Raw genomic sequence first — 22,468 nt, 5'->3', positions numbered from 1 at the left:
AACAAAGGGCAGGTAGTCTGAACATCTAAAGATTATTGTCAATGAAAGGAAACCATATATCTCAAGTTAAGGAATTTAGCACTTTTCTATGTATGAGAAGATACGAGTGTCGGTTCACTGAAATAAATTCTTTGATGTGCACCTCACCTATCTGGGGCTAGTATCCTGTGGCTTCACAGACTCCAGGTTTTCTTAGGGCTCACCACAGGGGGTGGTTGCAGTTTGAAGGCTACTATTTATAGATGGTGGGTATTCTTTTCTTTCCTAAGTTCCCCTAGAGCTCATCAGCTCACCATCCATGGTGGCTGTGATTGCTGATGACTGGTGACTGGGACATCATTTATTTACTGATATGGCTCATCTAGAGCCAGACATCCTGGAACGTGAAGTCAAGTGGGCCTTAGAAAGCGTCACTACGAACAAAGCTAGTGGAAGTAATGGAATTCCAGTTGAGCTATTTCAAATCCTGAAAGATGATGCTGTGAAAGTGCTGCACTCAATATGCCAGCAAATTTGGAAAACTCAGCAGTGGCCGCAGGACTGGAAAAAGTCAGTTTTCATTCCAATCCCAAAGAAAGGCAATGCCAAAGAATGCTCAAACTACTGTACAATTGCACTCATCTCACATGCTAGTAAAGTAATGCTCAAAATTCTCCAAGCCAGTCTTCAGGAATACGTGAACTGTGAACTTCCAGATGTTCAAGTTGGTTTTAGAAAAGGCAGAGGAACCAGAGATCAAATTGCCAACATCCACTGGATCATGGAAAAAGCAAGAGAGTTCCAGAAAAACATCTATTTCTGCTTTATTAACTATGCCAAAGCCTTTGACTGTGTGGATCACAATAAACTGTGGAAAATTCTGAAAGAGATGCGAATACCAGACCACCTGACCTGTCTCTTGAGAAACCTATATGCAGGTCAGGAAGCAACAGTTAGAACTGGACGTGGAACAACAGACTGGTTCCAGATAGGAAAAGGAGTACGTCAAGGCTGTATATTGTCACCCTGCTTATTTAACTTCTATGTAGAGTACATTATGAGAAACGCTGGGCTGGAAGAAGCACAAGGTGGAATCAAGATTGATATGCAGATGACACCACCCTTATGGCAGAAAGTGAAGAGGAACTAAAAGCCTCTTGATGAAAGTGAAAGAGGAGAGTGACACAGTTGGCTTAAAGCTCAACATTCAGAAAACGAAGATCATGGCATCTGGTCCCATCACTTCATGGGAAATAGATGGGGAAACAGTGAGAACAGTGTCAGACTTTATTTTTCTGGGCTCCAAAATCACTGCAGATGGTGATTTCAGCCATGATATTAAAAGACGCTTATTCCTTAGAAGGAAAGTTATGACCAACATAGATAGCATATTCAAAAGCAGAAACATCACTTTGCCAACAAATGTCCATCTAGTCAAGGCTATGGTTTTTCCTGTGGTCATGTATAGATGTGAGAGTTGGACTGTGAAGAAAGCTGAGCGCTGAAGAATTGATGCTTTTGAAGTGTGGTGTTGAAAAAGACTCTTGAGAGTCCCTTGGACTGCAAGGACATCCAACCAGTCCATTCTGAAGGAGATCAGACCTGGGCGTTCTTTGGAAGGACTGATGCTAAAGCTGAAGCTCCAGTACTTTGGCCACCTCAAGTGAAGAATTGACTCATTGGAAAAGACTCTGATGCTGGGAGGGATTGGGGGCAGGAGGAGAAGGGGACGACCGAGGATGAGATGGCTGGATGGCATCACTGACTCAATGGACATGGGTTTGGGTGAACTCTGGGAGCTGGTGATGGACAGGGAGGCATGGCGTGTTACAATTCATGGGGTCACAAAGAGTCAGACACGACTGAGTGACTGAACTGAACTGAACTGATGGCAAGAAATATTGCAGCTTTCAAACATAATCCTCAACTGTTAGATTTTATGATTTTTTTTCAGTTGACAAACGGAACACATTTTAGATAGTTTAAGAGAAATAGCAGTATATCTAAGAATAGTGTACAGTTCAAGGATTTTCTGAAGGACGCCATGAGTAGGGGTTTGCCCCATGAGGTCCCCAATTTCTGCTGCTTTGCCTGGACTTCCTCTCCCATTGTTGGATATTGAGTGTCTGGACCTCTGTCACTCTGCCTTGAGCACACATTGTTACACTGATAAAATTCTCCAAGCCTACCTCTCAAGTAAAATTGTCTGATTGGAGGAGGCCGTATCACATGACTATTTATCTACCAAGTGGATGCGGAAAATGAGGTTGCCTTCTGCTTTGGGGACCCAGAGCTCATGAAACAGAGTTCTCCAAATATAAGAGTTCCTCAGAGCCTCCTTCAATACCTACTTAAATGCTTTCTTTACAATGCTTTCTGTATTTCCAGTGCAGGGTCTTGCTTGTCCTTGGGTCCCGTAATAGTTTACACATAACTCTGCTAAAGTGGTCATCAAACTGTTAAGGCATGTCTGCAGCTGCATTGTCTTATTTACTAGCATTGTGCCTGGTACAAGGAAGATGTTTAGCAAGTGTTTTCATATGACTAAATAAGTAAATAAATTGCAATAGGTTAATTTTTCCATAGTAACTCTTTCTTTACATCTCCTTTGGCTTATCATCCTCCAGCAACTCTCTGTTATTTTCACTGAGGGAACTGGGCATCTCAGTACTCACTCTGTTTCTGAGAGTCACAGATAATATTGTCATACTATCTCTCTGCCAGGCCTCCTTGCCACCTGAGACATAACCTCATCTCTAGATGGGCTGGTGGCACTTTCCTTAGCATGTTGTTGGGCATCTTGTGACTTTGCCTGCAATATTCTTTGCTGCTGGTAATATCTATTCTCCTCAATTCTCTTCCGTGTCCTAAGAGCTGGTCTTAGCAATATATAGCTCTCTATGTTTCCCCAGATGGAGGTTGTTTCTTCTCTGGATTTTTCTTTCCAGTAGCCACTGTCACTGTGGGCCAAAGACACCAGAGGCTGGTGTAATGTGTCAGCACTGGGAAACTCTGGTGTGCCCTGAGAAGACCTTGGAAATAGACAGATGTTATGAATGAGTTAGTGTTGGAGACACTGCCAGGTTCAGCAGTTATGAAGCTGAATCTGGCCTCTGTACCCCAATCAGTTCAGTTCAGTTCAGTTCAGTCGCTCAGTCATGTATGACTCTGGGACCCCATGAATCGCAGCACGCCAGGCCTCCCTGTCCATCACCATCTCCTGGAATTCACTCAGACTCACGTCCATCGAGTCCATGATGCCACCCAGCCATCTCATCCTCTGTCGTCCCCTTCTCCTTCTGTCCCCAATCCCTCCCAGCATCAGAGTTTTCCCAATGAGTCAACTCTTCGCATGAGGTGGCCAAAGTATTGGAGCTTCAGCTTTAGCATCATTCCTTCCAAAGGAATCCCAGGGTTGATCTTCAGAATGGACGGGTTGGATCTCCTTGCAGACCAAGGGACTCTCAAGAGTCTTCTCCAACACCACACTTCAAAAGCATCAATTCTTCAGCGCTCAGCCTTCTTCACAGTCCAATTCTCACATCCATACATGACCACAGGAAAAACCATAGCCTTGACTAGATGGACCTTAGTTGGCAAAGTAATGTCTCTGCTTTTGAATATACTATCTAGGTTGGTCATAACTTTTCTTCCAAGGAGTAAGCATCTTAATTTCATGGCTGCAATCACAATCTGCAGTGATTTTGGAGCCCCCCAAATAAAGTCTGACACTGTTTCCCTATCTATTTGCCATGAAGTGATGGGACCAGATGCCATGATCTTCGTTTTCTGACTATTGAGCTTGAAGCCAACTTTTTCACTCTCCTCTTTCACTTTCATCAAGAGGCTTTTAGCTCCTCTTCACTTTCTGCCATAAGGGTGGTGTCATCTGCATATCTGAGGTTATTGATATTTCTCCCGGCAATCTTGATTCCAGCTTGTGTTTCTTCCAGTCCAGCGTTTCTCATGATGTACTCTGCATATAAGTTAAATAAGCAGGATGACAATATACAGCCTTGACGTACTCCTTTTCCTATTTGGAACCAGTCTGTTGTTCCATGTCCAGCTCTAATTGTTGCTTCCTGACCTGCATACAGTGATCTCAAGAGGCAGGTTAGGTGGTCTGGTATTCCCATCTCTTTCAGAATTTTCCACAGTTTATTGTGATCCACACAGTCTTAGGCTTTGGCATAGTCAGTATAGCAGAAATAGATGTTTTACTGGAACTCTCTTGCTTTTTCCATGATCCAGCAGATGTTGGTAATTTGATCTCTGGTTCCTCTGCCTTTTCTAAAACCAAGTTGAACATCAGGGAGTTCACGGTGCATGTATTGCTGAAGCCTGGCTTGGAGAATTTTGAGCATTACTTTACTAGCATGTGAGAGAGTGCAATTGTGGGGTAGTTTGAGCATTCTTTGGCATTGCCTTTCTTTGGGATTGGAATGAAAACTGACCTTTTCCAGTCCTGTGGCCACTGCTGAGTTTTCCAAATGTGCTGGCATATTGAGTGCAGCATTTTCACAGCATCATCTTTCAGGATTTGCAGCAGCTCAACTGGAATTCCATCACCTCCATTAGCTTTGTTCGTAGTGATGCTTTCTAAGGTCCACTTGACTTCACTTTCCAAGATGTCTGGCTCTAGATTAGTGATCACATAATCATGATTATATGGGTCGTGAAGATCTTTTTTGTACAGTTCTTCCATGTATTCTTGCCACCTCTTCTTAATATCTTCTGCTTCTGTTAGGTCCATACCATTTGTGTCCTTTATTGAGCCCATCCTTGCATGAAATGTTCCCTTGGGATCTCTAATTTTCTTAAAGAGATCTCTAGCCGTTCCCATTCTGTTCTTTTCCTCTATTTCTTTGCATTGATCACTGAAGAAGGGTTTCTTATCTCTTCTTGCTCTTCTTTGGAACTCTGCATTCACATGCTTATATCTTTCCTTTTCTCCTTTGGTTTTCACCTCTCTTCTTTTCACAGCTATTTGTAAGGCCTCCCCAGAGAGTCATTTTTCTTTTTTGCATTTCTTTTCCATGGGGATGGTCTTGATTCCTGTCTCCTGTACAATGTCATGAACCTCATTCCATAGTTCATCAGGCACTGTGTCTATCAGATCTAGGCCCTTAAATCTCTTTCTCACTTCCACTGTATAATCATAAGGGATTTGATTTAGGTCATACCTGAATGGTCTAGCAGTTTTCCCTACTTTCTTCAATTTCAGTCTGAATTTGGTAATAAGGGGCTCATGATCTGAGCCACAGTCAGCTCCTGGTCTTGTTTTTGTTGACTGTATAGAGCATCTTTATCTTTGGCTGCATAGAATATAATCAATCTGTACCCCAATACCAAATTAAATCTCAAAGATAGAGTTTTGGGTGAAGTATTATGGAAAAAAAATGTCTTTATTGCTTTGTCAAGCAAAGGGGGCAACAGCAGGCTAATGCCCTGAAAAGTGTGTGTCCCAATCCACAGTGGAGGGTGTATGGGCTGAGTTTTATAGTCAAGGGATGGTATTGCTGATCATGGTGTATGCAGGACCTGCATTCCTCCAACTGAGAGATCTTCTGGCATCAGTGATAATGGGCAAACCAACCTTTGGAATGAAGAATGCTACATCAAGTAGTTAACATCTTCCACTTGGTGGGAGTTTTAGTTTGGCAGAAGAAGTAAGAAATATTGTTAGATGTATCCCTTGAGGGGGGAACCAGAACCCTGCTCCAAGGCTGCACTATTATTTCTTGAATGCTCCTCCATTATTTCTATATCCCCTCCCCTCCTTGATTAGCAAATGTTTAAACCTGCACTTTGGATCTCAGGGAATGGGACAGAAGGGTTTTTGTGCCCTGGAGCTCCACAAGGTCCTGCTCAGTCAGTTTCAGACGCTCTGCTTCCCTTGGATATTACTTCCTGACTACCACCCTGTGGACTATAGGTATTCATCACCCTTCCTTCCTTGCTGCACACCTTGTGGATATGGGATTTGCTCAATTTCAGCCCCCCCCCCAATTGTCTTTATAAAAAATCTGTGTGTGCATAGATATCTCCCACTGGTTCTTGCCTCTGACAGATGCAATGAAATGAATGTTTCCTGGGGAGCTGATTTAGGTTTCCTGCCTGAGAGGATAACCTCTGACCACTTCACATCCCTTTTTCCAACTAGGAGAATCTTCACTCTGCACAGTTGAGAGGTCCTATGAATTTGGGTGTGTTGAAGAAAGGGGGACTTGGGTTTTGTATGAGATATCAGCGGTCATCAGTGTCCCTCTGCACCTCTGGCTGGAATAGAAAGAACTCCAATGCCTCATGTTTTGCATTAGGGAATCTTTGTGGTCCTGGCTGTCTTACATGGACCTACAGAGTTTGGGCATTCCTAGAAGGGTAGTGCATCTTCTACTCTATAAATTATGATTTCTTGAGCTATTTTCTGGGGCCAGATCCAACCAAACACCCCTTAGAGTACCTAGTTCTTACTGTACCAGTCTTGAGGAGTGGCATGATCAAGGTCTGGCTGCTATGTGCATTTTTATTTTGGTGAAATTCCCGCATTCTCAGTTCTGCTATTTTCCTGGAGGACTGAACAAGGAGACCCAAGAACATACTATAGAAATGTCAGATCAATCCAAGGGTAGAGATAGGTTTGCCCACTTATGGCCATTATACATGAAGAGAAAACAGGAGTAGTGACTGTACCTTCTGCTGCTAGGCTTGCAGAACTACCTGTGTTTCAGTTAAAACTTATTCTTCTGTAAGAATACAGCTTTAGGCAGGATCATTCTCCAGGTCAACAGCATGCATGTTCATGAGATTTAACAAGTGTGGAAATTTTATTTAACAGGGTTAGAAAACTGGCAGATACTATCACCATTTCTAATGACTAGAAATGCCAGCCAATGTCTTGGTTGAGGGGTAGGATCTCAGATGATGGCTCTTGATCAATTGGTGTGGAAATATTTCAATATTTTAACAAATATTTCCATAGAAGAAAATCCCTTTGATATCTGCCCACCTCTCCTTCTCTCCTCTTGTCTTATCTATAGTTGTCAGGGAGTTGTGGGAGCTACTTGTGAGCCCAGATTTGTTTTTGTGAGCAGTTATTTTAGTCTTCCCAGAGCACTGCCTTAGAGACTGTATGGGGAAACTAAAATACACTGCTAATGACTAAGAATTCTCTGACAGTGTTCCTCAACTTAAACCTATCTTCTCAGCCTCATTTGCTTAAATAAGAAGAATTCTCAGATGATTTTCAAATTAAAATATGACTATTCCTGTGCAGGATGTTGAGTTAAAAATTTGTAATTTATGCATGAGAAATTAAATATTTCCTAAAATGAAATATTTTGAGATATGAAGTTTTTCCTGCCATATCAGTAAACAAGGATGTCATAGTCATCAGCATGAGTCAGTGAGCTTTGAGGAAACTCAAGAAAGAAAAGAATATCTGTCATTTAGCAGCTGTCAGACTGTAGCCATTCCTTAAGGTGAGCCATGAGGAAACTCAGCTTGTGAAAACATAGGATACTGGCCCCAGATAGGTGAGATGCATATCAACAACATGATTTCAGTGAGTGCAGACTCTTGCATCTTCTCATACATAGATAAGTGCTCCCTAATAGATCAGTTGGTAAAGAATCCTCCTGCAATGCAAGAGACCCTAGTTCGATTCCTGGGTTGGGAAGATCCGTTGGAGAAGGGATAGGTTACCCATTTCATTATCCTTTGGCTTTTCTTGTGGCTCAGCTGGTAAAGAATCCACCTGCAATCTGGGTGGATCACTCAGTCGTGTCCAACTCTTTGTGACCCCATGGACTATACAGTCCCTGGAATTCTCCAGGCAAGAATACTGGGTTCAATCAATACCTGGGCTCAATCCCTGGGTTGGGAAGATCCCCTGGAGAAGGGAAAGGCTACCCATTCCAGTATTCTGGACTGGAGAATTTCATGGACTTGTACAGGCTCAGTAGTTTTGGTGCACGGGCTTAGAGTTCCCATGGCTTGTAGAATTTTCCCAGAGCAGGGATGCAATTTATATCCCCTGCATTGGCAGGTGGATTCTTAACCACCAGACCACAAGGGTGTGTGTGTGTGTGTGTGTGTGTGTGTTCTCAGTCGTGTCCACCTCTTTGTAACCCCACGGGCTGTAACCTGCCAGGCTCCTCTGTTCATGAAATTTTCCAAACAAACATACTTGAGTGGGTTGTCATTTCCTTCTCCAGGGTATCTTCCTGACCCAGGTATTGAAACTATGTCTCCAGTGTCTCCTGCAGTGACAGGCAGATTCTTTACTGCTGAGCACCAAGTCCATCTTTTTTCTTAATGTAGTCATTTGTTGTTATAAACTTCCCTCTTAGAATCATTCTTTCTGTATCTCACAACTTTCGATGTTTGTGTTTCCATTTTTGTCTAGATTTAAAAAATTGCCCTTTTGATCTTCTTTGACCCACTGATGCTTCAGGAGCATGTAGCTTTTTTTCCAACATTCATTTCTGTATTTATGGATTTTTCATCTTTTTTCTTGTTATTGATAGCTAGTTTCACACCATTGTAATTAGAAAAGATAATTGATATGATTTCACTTTTCTTAAATTTCTTAAGACTTGTTTTGTGGCTTAACATATGATATATCCTGGAGAATGCTCAGAGTGTGCTTGAGAAGAATGTGCATTTTGCTGCTATTGGATGCAATGTTCTATATATGACTGTTGAATGTGAAAGTGAAAATCACTCAGTCATGTCCAACTCTTTGTGACCCCATGGACTATACAGTCCCTGGAATTCTCCAGGCAAGAATATTGGAGTGGATAGATGTTCCATTCTCTAGGGGATCTTCCCAACCCAGGGACTGAACCCAGGTCTCCCTCATTGCAGGTGGGTTCTTTACCAGCTGAGCCACCAGGAAAGCCCAGTACTGGAGTGAGTAGCCTATCCCTTCTCCAGCAGTTCTTCCTGACCCAGGAATTGAACCGAGGTCTCCCTCATTGCAGGTGTATTCTTTACCAGCTGAGCTACCAGGGGAGCCCATATGACTATTAGGTCCACTTATTTAAAAGTATAGTTCAGATCCATAGTTCCTCATTGATTTTCTGTCTGGATGATCTGTTTATTGATTAAAATAAGGTATTGAAATACACTCAGTTCAGTTCCGTTCACTTCAGTCGCTCAGATGTGTCCTACTCTTTGCGACCCCATGAATTGCAGCACGCCAGGCCTCCCTGTCCATCACCAACTCCCGGAGTTCACTCAGACTCACGTCCATTGAGTCAGTGATGCCATCCAGCCATCTCATCCTCTGTTGCCCCCTTCTCCTGCTGCCCCCAATCCCTCCCAGCATCAAAGTCTTTTCCAATGAGTCAACTCTTCTCATTAGGTGGCCAAAGTACTGGAGTTTTAGCTTTAGCATCATTCCTTCCAAAGAAATCCCAGGGTTGATCTCGTTCAGAATGAACTGGATGTCCTTGCAGTCCAAGGGACTCTCAAGAGTCTTATCCAACACCACACTTCAAAAGCATCAATTCTTTGGCGCTCAGCCTTCTTCACAGTCCAACTCTCACATCCATACATGACTACTGGAAAAACCATAGCCTTGACTAGACGGACCTTAGTCAGCAAAGTAATGTCTGCTTTTGAATATGCCACCTAGTTTGGCCACAACTTTTCTTCCAAGGAGTAAGCGTCTTTTAATTTCATGGCTGCAATGATTTCTTAATATTTACTTTATATAATTATGTACTTTGTTGTAGGGTGCACATATAGTCACAACTGTAATAATCTATGGATGAATTGACCCCTTATATAATGACTTTTTTGTCTCCTAACCATTTTTGACTTAAAGTCTATTTTGTCTGATATGAAAAAGCTACTTCTGCTCTCTTTCTACTTGCATGGATATCTTTTTCCATCACTCTGTTTGGAGCCAATCAATATATGTCCTGTGGTAGCATATAGTTGGGTCTTTTTCTTTTTTTTTTTTTCCCCAATTCCTTCAGTCACTCTGTGCCTTTGATTGGAGAATTTAATCCGTTTACATTTAAGGTAATTTTTGATAGGAGGACTTCCCACGTGGCTTATTGGTAAACAATCCATCTGCCAAGCCAGAGATGTGGGTTCAATCCTTGGCTCAGGAAGATCCCCTGGAGAAGGAAAAAGCAACCCACGCCAATATTCTTGCCTAGAGAGTCCCATGGACAGAGCAGCCTGGTAGGCTAGAGTCCGCAAGATTGCACAATCAAACATGACTGAAGCGAATTTGCATGCATGCACATGGTTTTTTGCTGTCTGTGATTTTGGGTAATCCTTTCTAGATGTGTTACTATTGGAGCCCTCCTCCTCATGCTCTTTACAGAGGTCCATACAATGCAACTGTCTCAAGGCCGGAGGTCCAGGGGTCCCTCTTTAAATTTCAATGGGCGGAGGCACCTACCAGTGATAACATGGAACAATATCTCCTGAGCATACTGGAAACAGGCTCAGAGATTAGTTGTTCTTCTGGGCTTCATTATCAGCATGAGTCAAAAGGGGGCCTGTTTATGGAACACAAATTTATCAGAGAAAGGTTTACCTACCTTCAGCTTACAACCAGAAATCAAGTCTAGCTTGGCCATTTAAAAGATCTGCATCTCTCCAAGTCTTGATGTCCCTATCTATCGATTGAGGGAATAGCAAACACACCTGGAGGATGTTTGAGAATTAAATAAGATGATGTATGCAGAGTTAATGTAGGAAGTGGTCCACTGCAGGGCTAATATATACTGGTTAGATGGTTTTAGTCCCAAGCACTGTGTGAGAGTCTATGCAACTTCACCCCATATCGGATCCACAGTTGCTTGGGGCAACTAAGGAGAACGAGGACCAGTTGGTCATGTGGCTGGAAACAAAGACCTACTCATAGGCTCAAACTCAAGTTTTTTGATTCTAAAGTTTGCTTAGGTTTCCTTTTGAACGTCCTGTGCTCTGTTCAGTTTGAGTGCTAAAAAAGTACTTTGCATTTTGCAAGTTGGTCACAGAATGGGTAACTCCTCTGGGTTTTCATGGACATGAGGTCAGTGTCCTTTTCCTCCACAGATTCCCGTGCTCCTAAACCTGAGCAGAGATCCTGAGGTCAGCCTGCCTGCTCCACCACTCATGTATGCCCTGGCCCTTGGTGCCTGTCTGGGAGGTAAGCGGGTATTGGATTTGAGGGAGGGCCCCCAGACACTATGGTGAGCCTGAAGTGATGAGTCAGTTCAGTTCAGTTCAGTCGCTCAGAGGTGTCCAACTCTTTGTGACCCCATGAATTGCAACATGTCAGGCCTCCCTGTCCATCATCATCTCCTGGAGTTCACTCAAACTCACGTCCATTGAGTCAGTGATGCTATCCAGCCATCTCATCCTCTGTCGTCCCCTTCTCCTCCTGCCCCCAATCCCTCCCAGCATCAGAGTCTTTTACAATGAGTCAGTTCTTCACTTGAGGTGGCCAAAGTACTGGAGCTTCAGCTTTAGCATCAGTCCTTCCAAAGAACGCCCAGGACTGATCTCCTTCAGAATGGACAGGTTGGATGTCCTTGCAGTCTAAGGGACTCGCAAGAGTCTTTTCCAACACCACACTTCAAAAGCATCAATTCTTCAGCGCTCAGCTTTCTTCACAGTCCAACTCTCACATCTATACATGACCACAGGAAAAACCATAGCCTTGACTAGACGGACCTTAGTCGGCAAAGTGATGTTTCTGCTTTTGAATATGCTATCTAGGTTGGTCATAACTTTCCTTCCAAGAAGTAAGCGTCTTTTAATTTCATGGCTGCAATCACCATCTGCAGTGATTTTAAAGCCCAGAATGATAAAGTCTGACACTGTTTCCACTGTTTCCCCATCTATTTCCCATGAAGTGATGGGACCAGATGCCATGATCTTCGTTTTCTGAATGTTGAGGTTTAAGCCAATTTTTTTCACTCTCCTCTTTCATTTCATCAAGTTCCTCTTCATTTTCTGCCATAAGGGTGGTGTCATCTGCATACCTGAGGTTATTGACATTTCTCCCAGCAATCCTGATTCCAGCTTGTGCTTCTTCCAGCCCAGCGTTTCTCATAATGTACTTTGGAAATAAGTTAAATGATCAGGGTGACAATATACAGACTTGATATACTCCTTTTCCTATTTGGAACCAGTCTGAGAAGTGATGATTAATGAATGCCAAATTGAAAGTAAAGTAAAAATACTTAAAGTAAGAATAGTTCATGATTTCCTAAGTGGAAACCCATCTTTACCTTTGACTGGAGAGTTCTATCCCTACTCAGTTTCTCTGCAAAGTGTGTTACTTTCCATTCTCTGCAGAACTGCCCCTGACATTCTGAGTTGTGGCTTGAGGATGGTCATTACTGACATTTCAAAGTTAATGTCTTCCTGCACTGCATGCAGATGTGGCTTAGTGGCTTAGGTTTAGAAGCAGATTTTGAATCAGAGACCATCCTCAGTGGCAACTTCTTATTCCCCCTTTTAAGGAGTGTGTGTTGTGGGTGATGGTGGGTAAAGTGATGAATGTGTGTGCTAAGAAGTAGAGACTCTAATGAAAGAATAAGAAGAAAAATTTTAAAAAGTTTTTTTGGGGGGCTGAAAGAGTGTTTTGTCTTTTGGAGACATTAAAAATTCAATTAGAAGAAGTATCAAGAGAGACTAACCTTTGGTGAGTAAACACAGGGATTTGGATGTGATTGTATTTGGAAGGAGACCTAATCACCTTTAGGAACACAAGAGGATTGTGAAAAATCTTTGACAAACACAGTAAATACCTTTAAAATTTTTGTTTTTGCTTCCAGGTATGCTTAGATAATCTAGCTTTCTTTGTTCTTTGATTGGTTTCTAACTATTAAATCAACAACTTTGTTTTTAGTGTATCTTCTAGTTTGTAAAGGGGGACTAATGTCATTCAGTGAAGTTGTTCTGAATTCTGGAGACAGCTAGTTCACCTAATTCAGCAACTGAGGCCTCAAATTCTGAATTTAGACTTGTTAAAATGACCGCCATCTGAGATCGGCCCCAGGAAAAGCAACAACTGCATTCACAACCACATTTAATATCAATGATAGACATAGAATCCAGAGACACCAGGAAATATGTCCACTGTGCAGAATTTTGTTCATTAAACCTTACTGAGCATCTTCTACTTTTATATGGTGACACTGTCTTCCTGAGTGGGGAGACAGTCACCTAAATTAAGATCACAATATAAATGGATCCTCTTATGGCCATGTACATAGAGTGCTCAGGGAGCACCACAGAGGCTGGAGGAAAGTCAGGAATGGCTCCAGAGAGGGAAGTTTTGAGCTGGTTCTCAAAGAATAAGAAGCCTCCTGGACTGGTTCTTATTCACCCAGACCATGTAGAATGAATAGAATAGAGGGGATTATCAAGGAGAGAAGTTAACATGGACCACTTACATGGCTAATAACTTAAAATATGATTAAACATTTGGTGATTGAGACTTTTTAAAATTTATATATTTTTATTTATTTATTTATTTTTAATTTTAAAATCTTTATTTCTTACATGTGTTCCCAAACATGAACCCCCCTCCCACCTCCCTCCCCATAACATCTCCCTGGGTCATCCCCATGCACCAGTCCCAAGCATGCTGTATTCTGCGTCAGACGTAGACTGGCGATTCAATTCTACATGATAGTATACATGTTTCAATGCCATTCTCCCAAATCATCCCACCCTCTCCCTCTCCCTCTGAGTCCAAAAGTCCGTTATACACATCTGTGTCTTTTTTTCTGTCTTGCATACAGGGTCGTCGTTGCCATCTTTCTAAATTCCATATATATATATGTGTTAGTATACTGTATTGGTGTTTTTCTTTCTGGCTTACTTCACTCTGTATAATCGGCTCCAGTTTCATCCATCTCATCAGAACGGATTCAAATGAATTCTTTTTAATGGCTGAGTAATACTCCATTGTGTATATGTATCACAGCTTTCTTATCCATTCATCTGCTGATGGACATCTAGGTTGTTTCCATGTCCTGGCTATTATAAACAGTGCTGCGATGAACATTGGGGTACATGCGTCTCTTTCAATTCTGGTTTCCTCAGTGTGTATGCCCAGCAGTGGGATTGCTGGATCATAAGGTAGTTCTATTTGCAATTTTTAAAGGAATCTCCACACTGTTCTCCATAGTGGCTGTACTAGTTTGCATTCCTACCAACAGTGTAGGAGGGTTCCCTTTCTCCACACCCTCTCCAGCATTTATTGCTTGCAGATTTTTGGATCGCAGCCATTCTGACTGGTGTGAAGTGGTACCTCATTGTGGTTTTGATTTGCATTTCTCTAATAATGAGTGATGTTGAGCATCTTTTCATGTGTTTGTTAGCCATCCGTATGTCTTCTTTGGAGAAATGTCTATTTAGTTCTTTCACCCATTTTTTGATTGGGTCGTTTATTTTTCTGGAATTGAGCTGCAGGAGTTGCTTGTATATTTTTGAGATTAGCTGCTTGTCAGTTGCTTCATTTGCTATTATTCTCTCCCATTCAGAAGGCTGTCTTTTCACCTTGCTTATAATTTCCTTTGTTGTGCAGAAGCTTTTAATTTTAATTAGATCCCATTTGTTTATTTTTGCTTTTCTTTCCAGAATTCTGGGAGGTGGATCATAGAGGATCCTGCTGTAATTTATGTCGGAGAGTGTTTTGAAATTTTTATATATTTTTAATTGAAGGATAATTGCTTTAAAACATTGTGTTGGTTTCTGTCATACACCAACATGCATCAACCATAAGAGCACGTATGTCCCCTCCCTTGTGAACCTCCCTCCCACTTCCCATCCCATCCCACCTCTCTAAATTGTCACAGAGCTCATATTTGTGTTCCCTGTGTCATATAGAAAAATTCCTACAGGCTATTTTGCATATGGTAGTGTATATAGTTCCATGCTACTCTCGCCATTCATTCCACCCTCTTCTTCCCTCCATTCCTGTGCCCACAAGTCTGTTCTCTATGTCTTTGTCTCCACTGCTGACCTGCAGATATGTTCATCAGTACCATCTTTCTAGATTCCTTATATATGCATTAATATATCATATTTGTTTTCTATTTCTGACTTACTTCACTCTGTATAATAGGCTCTAGGTTCATCCACCTCATTAGAACTGACTCAAATGCTTTCCATTTTATGACTGAGTAATATTCCAATAATATTTTGTATATGTACCATAGCTTCTTTAATCATTCATCTGTCGATGGACATGGAAGCAACCTAGATGTTGCTTCCATGTCCCAGCTATTTTAAAAGGCGCTTAAGTGAACGTTGAGGTACATGTTGCTTTTTCAATTCTGGTTTTCTCTTGGTATATGCCCAGTAGTAGGATTGTTGGGTCATATGGTCATTTTCTTCCTAGTTTGTTAAGGAATCTCCATACTTTCTTCCATAGTGGCTGATCAATTTATATTCCCACTAACAGTGCGAGAGGGTTCCCTTTCCTCCACAGCATCTCCAGCATTTATTGTTGTAGATTTTATTTATTTGCTGAACGTATGTGTATTTTCTTTAAAAAATATCTTTATATATTTTAATTGGAGGATAATTATAATATTGTGATGGCTTTTGGCATAGATCAACATGAATCAGCCATAGGCATACAGGAGTCCAACCCATCCTGAACCCCCCTCCCAAGCCCCTTCCCACCCTATCCCTGCAGGTTGTCACAGAACCTGGTACTGGGTGCCCTGCTTAATGCACCCAACTCACAGTGGTCATCCATTCTACATATGGTAATGCACATGTTTCAGTGCTATTCTAACCCTCTCCTTCTCCCAGTGGGTCCAGAAGTCTGTTCTTTATGTCTGCTGTGTCTCCTTCTGTACATAAGATCATCAGTACCATCCTTCTAGATTCCATCAGTTCAGTTCAGTTCAATTCAGTCACTCAGTCATGTCCGACTCTTTGTGACCCCATGAATTGCAGCACGCCAGGCCTCCCTGTCCATCACCATCTCCTGGAGTTAACTCAGACTCACGTCCATCGAGTCCATGATGCCATCCAGCCATCTCATCCTCTGTCGTCCCCTTCTCCTCCTGCCCCCAATCCCTCCCAGCATCAGAGTCGTTTCCAATGAGTCAACTCTTCGCGTGAGGTGGCCAAAGTACTGTAGTTTCAGCTATAGCATCAGTCCTTCCAAAGAAATCCCAGGTCTGATCTCCTTCAGAATGGACTGGTTGGATGTCCTTGCAGTCCAAGGGACTCTCAAGAGTCTTCTCCAACACCACACTTCAAAAGCATCAATTCTTCGGCTCTCAGCCTTCTTCACAGTCCAACTCTCGCATCCATACACGACCACAGGAAAAACCACAGCCTTGACTAGACAGACCTTAGTCGGCAAAGTAATGTCCCTGCTTTTGAATATACTATCTAGGTTGGTCATAACCTTTCTTCCAAGGGGTAAGCGTCTTTTAATTTCATGGCTGCAGTCACCATCTGCAGTGATTTTGGGGCCCCCCAAAATAAAGTCTGACACTGTTTCCACTGTTTCTCCATCTATTACCCATGAAGTGATGGGACCAGATGCCATGATCTTTGTTTTCTGAATGTTGAGCTTTAAGCCAACTTTTTCACTCTCCTCTTTCACTTTCATCAAGAGGCTTTTTAGCTCCTCTTCACTTTCTGCCATAAGGGTGGTGTCATCTGCAAATCTGAGGTTATTGATATTTCTCCCAGCAATCTTGATTCCAGCTTGTGTTTCTTCCAGTCCAGTGTTACTCATGATGTACTCTACAAATAAGAAATAAGCCGGGTGACAATATACAGCCTTGACATACTCCTTGTCCTGTTTGGAACCAGTCTGTTGTTCCATGTCCAGTTCTAACTGTTACTTCCTGACCTGCATACAGATTTCTCAAGAGGCAGGTCAGGTGGTCTGGTATTCCCATCTCTTTCAGAATTTTCCACAGTTTATTGTGATCCACACAGTCAAAGGATTTGGCATAGTCAATAAAGCAGAAATAGATATTTTTTTGCAACTCTCGTGCTTTTCCCATGTTCCAGGGGATGTTGGCAATTTGATCTCTGGTTCCTCTGCCTTTTCTAAAACCAGCTTGAACATCATGGAGTTCACTGTTCACATATTGCTGAATTGGCGAATTTTGAGCATTACTTTACTCGCATGTGAGATGAGTGCAATTGTGCAGTAGTTTGAGCATTCTTTGGCATTGCCTTTCTTTGGAATTGGAATGAAAATTGACCTTTTCCAGTCCTGTGGCCACTGCTGAGTTTTCCAAATGTGCTGACATATTGAGTGCACTTTTACAGCATCATCTTTCAGGATTAGAAACAGCTCAACTGGAATTCCATCACCTCCACTAGCTTTGTTCGTAGTGATGGTTTCTAAGGCCCAATTAACGTCACATTCCAAGATGTCTGGCTCTAGATTAGTGATCACATCATCATGATTCTCTGGGTCGTGAAGATTTTTTGTACAGTTTTTCTGTGTATTCTTGCCACCTGTTCTTAATATCTTCTGCTTCTGTTAGGTCCATACCATTTGTGTCCTTTATCGAGCCCATCTTTGCATGACGTGTTCCCTTGGTGTCTCTAATTTTCTTGAAGAGATCTCTAGTCTTTCCCATTCTGTTGTTTTCCTCTATTTCTTTGTATTGATCGCTGAAGAAGGGTTTCTTATCTCTTCTTGCTATTCTTTGGAACTCTGCATTCAGATGCTTACATCTTTCCTTTTCTCCTTTGCTTTTCACCTCTCTTTTTTTCACAGCTATTTGTAAGGCCTCCCCTGACAGCCATTTTGCTTTTTTGCATTTCTTTTCCATGGGGATGGTCTTGATCCCTGTCTCCTGTACAATGTCACGAACCTCATTCCATAGTTGATCAGGCACTCTATGTATGAGATCTAGGCCCTTAAATCTATTTCTCACTTCCACTGTATAATCATAAGGGATTTGATTTAGGTCATACCTGAATGGTCTAGCGGTTTTCCCTATTTTCTTCAATTTAAGTCTGAATTTGGTAATAAGGAGTTCATGGTCTGAGCCACAGTCAGCTCCTGGTCTTGTTTTTGCTGAATGTATAGAGCTTCTCCATCTTTTGCTGCAAAGAATATAATCAATCTGATTTTGGTGTTGACCATCTGGTGATGTCCATGTGTAGAGTCTTCTCTTGTGTTGTTGGAAGAGGGTGTTTGCTATGACCAGTGCATTATCTTGGCAAAACTCTATTAGTCTTTGCCCTGCTTCATTCCACATTCCAAGGCCAAATTTGCCTGTTACTCCAGGTGTTTCTTGACTTCCTACTTTTGCATTCCAGTTCCGTATAATGAAAAGGACATCTTTTTTGGGTGTTAGTTCTAAAAGGTCTTGTAGGTCTTCATAGAACAGTTCAAATTCAGCTTTTTCAGCGTTACTGGTTGGGGCATAGACTTGGATTACTGTGATATTGAATGGTTTGCCTTGGAATCGAACAGAGATCATTCTGTCGTTTTTGAGATTGCATCCAAGTACTGCATTTCGGACTCTTCTGTTGACCATGATGGCTACTGCATTTCTTCTGAGGGATTCCTGCCCGCAGTAGTAGATATATTGGTCATCTGAGTTAAATTCAGCCTTTCCAGTCCATTTTAGTTCGCTGATTCCTAGAATGTCCACGTTCACCCTTGCCATCTCCTGTTTGACCACTTCCAATTTGCCTTGATTCATGGACCTGACATTCCAGGTTCGTATGCAATATTGCTCTTTACAGCATCGGACCTTGCTTCTATCACCAGTCACATCCACAGCTGGGTATTGTTTTTGCTTTGGATCCATCCCTTCGTTCTTTCTGGAGTTATTTTTCCACTGACCCCCTGTAGCATATTGGGTACCTAATGACCTGGGGAGTACCTCTTTCAGTATCTTATCATTTTGCTTTTTATACTGTTCATGGGGTTCTCAAGGCAAGAATACTAAAGTGGCTTGCCATTCCCTTCTCCAGTGGACCACACTCTGTCAGACCTCTCCACCATGACCTGCCCATCTTGGGATGCCCCGTGGGCATGGCTTAGTTTCATTGAGTTAGACAAGGCTGTGGTCCTAGTGTGATTAGATTGACTAGATTTCTGTGAGTATGGTTTCAGTGTGTCTGCCCTCTGATGCCCTCTTGCAACACCTACCATCTTACTTGGGTTTCTCTTACCTTGGGCGTGGGGTATCTCTTCATGGCTGCTCCAGCAAAGCACAGCCGCTGCTCCTTACCTTGGATGCGGGGTATCTCCTTACCACCACCGTTCCTTACCTTCAATGTGGGATAGCTCCTTGATTCCTGTATATAGATTAATATACATCAGTTGTCTTCCTCTTTCTCACTTACTTCACTCTGTATAATAGGCTCTAGGTTCATCCACCTCATTAGAACTGACTCAAATGCATTCCTTTTATAGCTGAATAATATTCTGTTTTGTATATGTATCACAACTTCCTTATCCATTCATTTGCTGATGGACATCTAGGTTGCTTCCATGTCCTCGCTATTGTAAATAGTGCTGCGATTAACATTGTGGTACATGTATCTGTTTCAGTTCTGGTTTCCTCAATGTATGGTTTCCTCAGTGTGGCATTTTTGGGTCATAGGATGGTTGTATTCTCAGTTTTTTAAGGAATCTCCACAGATTTCTCCATAGTGGTGGTAAAAGTTTGCCTTCCAACAAACAGTGCAAAAGGGTTCCCTTTTCTCCACATCCTCTCCATTTATTGTTTGTAGACTTTTCGATGATGGTTTTTTCTGACCATTGTAAGATGATACCCCATTGTGGTTTAGATTTGCATTTCTCTGATAATGAGTGATGTTGAGCATCTTTTCATGTGTTTATTAGCCATCTATATGTGGTCTTTGGAGAAATATCTGTTTAGGTTTTTGGCCCACTTTTTAATTGGATTGTTTGTTTTCTGGTGTTGAGTTGCATGAGCTGCATGTATATTTTGGAGAAAAATTCTTTGTCAGTTGTTTCATTTGCTTTGCTTTTTCCTATTATGAAGGCTTCCTTTTCATCTTGCTTATAGTTTCCTTCATCCTGCAAATGCTTTTAAGTTTAATTAGGTCCCATTTGTTTATATTTGTTTTTATTTCCATTATGCTGGGAGGTGGGTCATACAGGACCTTGCTGTGATTTGTGTCAGAGTGTGTTCTGCCTATGTTTTATTCAAATAATTTTACAATTTCTGTTCTTACATTTAAGTCTTTATCCATTTTGAGTTTATTTTTCTGTATGGTGATAGGAAGTGTTTTAGTTTCATTCTTTTACATGTAGTTGACCAGTTTTCCCAGCACCACTTGTTGAAGAGACTGTCTTTTCTCCATTGTATATTTTTTGCCTTCTTTGTCAAAGATAAGGTGTATATAGGTGTATGAATTTATCTCCAGATTTTCTATTTTTTTCAACTGATCTATATCTTTGTCTTTGTGCCAATACCATACTATCTTGATGACTGTAGCTTTGTAGTACAATCTGAAGTTGGGAAGATTGATTCCTCCAGTTCCATTCTTCTTTCTCAAAATTGTTTTGGCTATTTGGGGCCTTTTGTGTTTCCATGCTGCTGCTACTGCTGCTGCTAAGTTGCCTCAGTTGTGTCCAACTCTGTGCGACCCCATAGACAGCAGCCCACCAAGCTCTGCCGTCCCTGGGATTCTCCAGGCAAGAACACTGGAGTGGGTTGCCATTTCCTTCTCCAATGCATGAAAATGAAAAGTGAAAGTGAGGTCGCTCAGTCGTGTCCGACTTTTAGCGACTGCATGGACTGTAGCCTACCAGGCTTTTGCATCCATGGGATTTTCTAGGCAAGAGTACTGGAGTGGGGTGCCATTGCCTTCTCCGTTGTGTTTCCATACAAATTGTGAAATTATTTGTTCTAGTTCTGTGAAAAATACTGTTGGTAGTTTGATAGGGATTATATTGAACCAATAGATTGCTTTGAGTAGTATACTCAATTTCACTATATTGACTTTTCCAATCCAAGAATATGGTATATTTTTCCATCTTTAATCTTTGGTTTCTTTCATCAATGTTTTGTAATTTTCTATATACAGGTCTTTGGTGTCTTTAGGTAAATTTATTCCTAAGTTCTTTATTTTTTTCATTGCAGTGGTGGCTAGGATTGTTTACTTAATTTCCTTTTCTGATCTTTCATTGTATGCATATAGGAATGCAAGGAATTTCTCTGTGTTAATTTTATAGCCTATGAAGTGAAGTGAAGTGAAGTTGCTCAGTCGTGTCCGACTCTTTGCGACCCCATGGACTGTAGCCCACCAGGTTCCTCCTTCCATGGGATTCTCCAGGCAAGAATACTGGAGTGGGTTGCCATTTCCTTCTCTATGGGATCTTCCTGACCCAGGAATCAAACCCCGGTCTCTCGCCTTGAAGGCAGATGCTTTAACCTCTGAGCATCCTGTGACTTTACTATATTCATTGCTTAGCTCTAATAATTTTCTGGAGGCTTCTTTATGGCTTTCTACGTAGAGGATCATGTCATCTGCAAAAGTGAAAGTTTTACTTCTTTTCCAATCTGGATTCCTTTCATTTCCTTTTCTTCTCTAATTGCCGTGGCTAGGACCTCCAAAATTATTCTGAATAGTAGTGGTGAGAGATCCTTTTTTCTACAGTTCTTCAGTGTATTCTTGCCACCTCTTCATAATATCTTCTGCTTCTGTTAGGTCCATACCATCTCTGTCCTTTATCGAGCCCATCTTTGCATGAAATGTTCCCTTGGTATCTCTCCTTTTACATGAAGAGATCTCTAGTCTTTCCCATTCTGTTGTTTTCCTCTATTTCTTTGCATTGATCGCTAAAGAAGGGTTTCTTATCTCTTCTTGCTATTCTTTGGAACTCTGCATTCGGATGCTTATATCTTTCCTTTTCTCCTTTGCTTTTCACCTCTCTTTTTTTCACAGCTATTTGTAAGGCCTCCCCTGACGGCCATTTTGCTTTTTTGCATTTCTTTTCCATGGGGATGGTCTTGATCCCTGTCTCCTGTACAATGTCACGAACCTCATTCCATAGTTGATCAGGCACTCTATGTATGAGATCTAGGCCCTTAAATCTATTTCTCACTTCCACTGTATAATCATAAGGGATTTGATTTAGGTCATACCTGAATGGTCTAGCGGTTTTCCCTATTTTCTTCAATTTAAGTCTGAATTTGGTAATAAGGAGTTCATGGTCTGAGCCACAGTCAGCTCCTGGTCTTGTTTTTGCTGAATGTATAGAGCTTCTCCATCTTTTGCTGCAAAGAATATAATCAATCTGATTTTGGTGTTGACCATCTGGTGATGTCCATGTGTAGAGTCTTCTCTTGTGTTGTTGGAAGAGGGTGTTTGCTATGACCAGTGCATTATCTTGGCAAAACTCTATTAGTCTTTGCCCTGCTTCATTCCACATTCCAAGGCCAAATTTGCCTGTTACTCCAGGTGTTTCTTGACTTCCTACTTTTGCATTCCAGTTCCGTATAATGAAAAGGACATCTTTTTTGGGTGTTAGTTCTAAAAGGTC

General features: G+C 41.7%; 1 protein-coding gene across 3 annotated transcripts in view; it reads left to right on the top strand.

Moving 5' to 3' along the window:
• The window catches only part of OCA2 (OCA2 melanosomal transmembrane protein), a 339,669-nt gene that overhangs the window by 301,903 nt on the left and 15,298 nt on the right, over positions 1-22,468 (top strand). For 2 of the 3 annotated variants that reach the window (XM_004004469.5, XM_060409587.1), the window contains one exon: positions 11,041-11,134. The exons of the other annotated variant lie outside the window; for it this stretch is intronic. In XM_004004469.5, the coding sequence (XP_004004518.1) occupies positions 11,041-11,134 (94 nt within the window). The remainder of the gene's footprint in view (positions 1-11,040; positions 11,135-22,468) is intronic. 3 annotated transcript variants of the gene reach the window in all.

The sequence above is a fragment of the Ovis aries genome, chromosome 2 (assembly GCF_016772045.2).
Source record: "Ovis aries strain OAR_USU_Benz2616 breed Rambouillet chromosome 2, ARS-UI_Ramb_v3.0, whole genome shotgun sequence".
Classification (NCBI taxonomy): domain Eukaryota; kingdom Metazoa; phylum Chordata; class Mammalia; order Artiodactyla; family Bovidae; genus Ovis; species Ovis aries.
The sequence above is the reverse complement of the archived record's forward strand: the minus strand, read 5'-3'. Positions and strand labels throughout refer to the sequence as shown.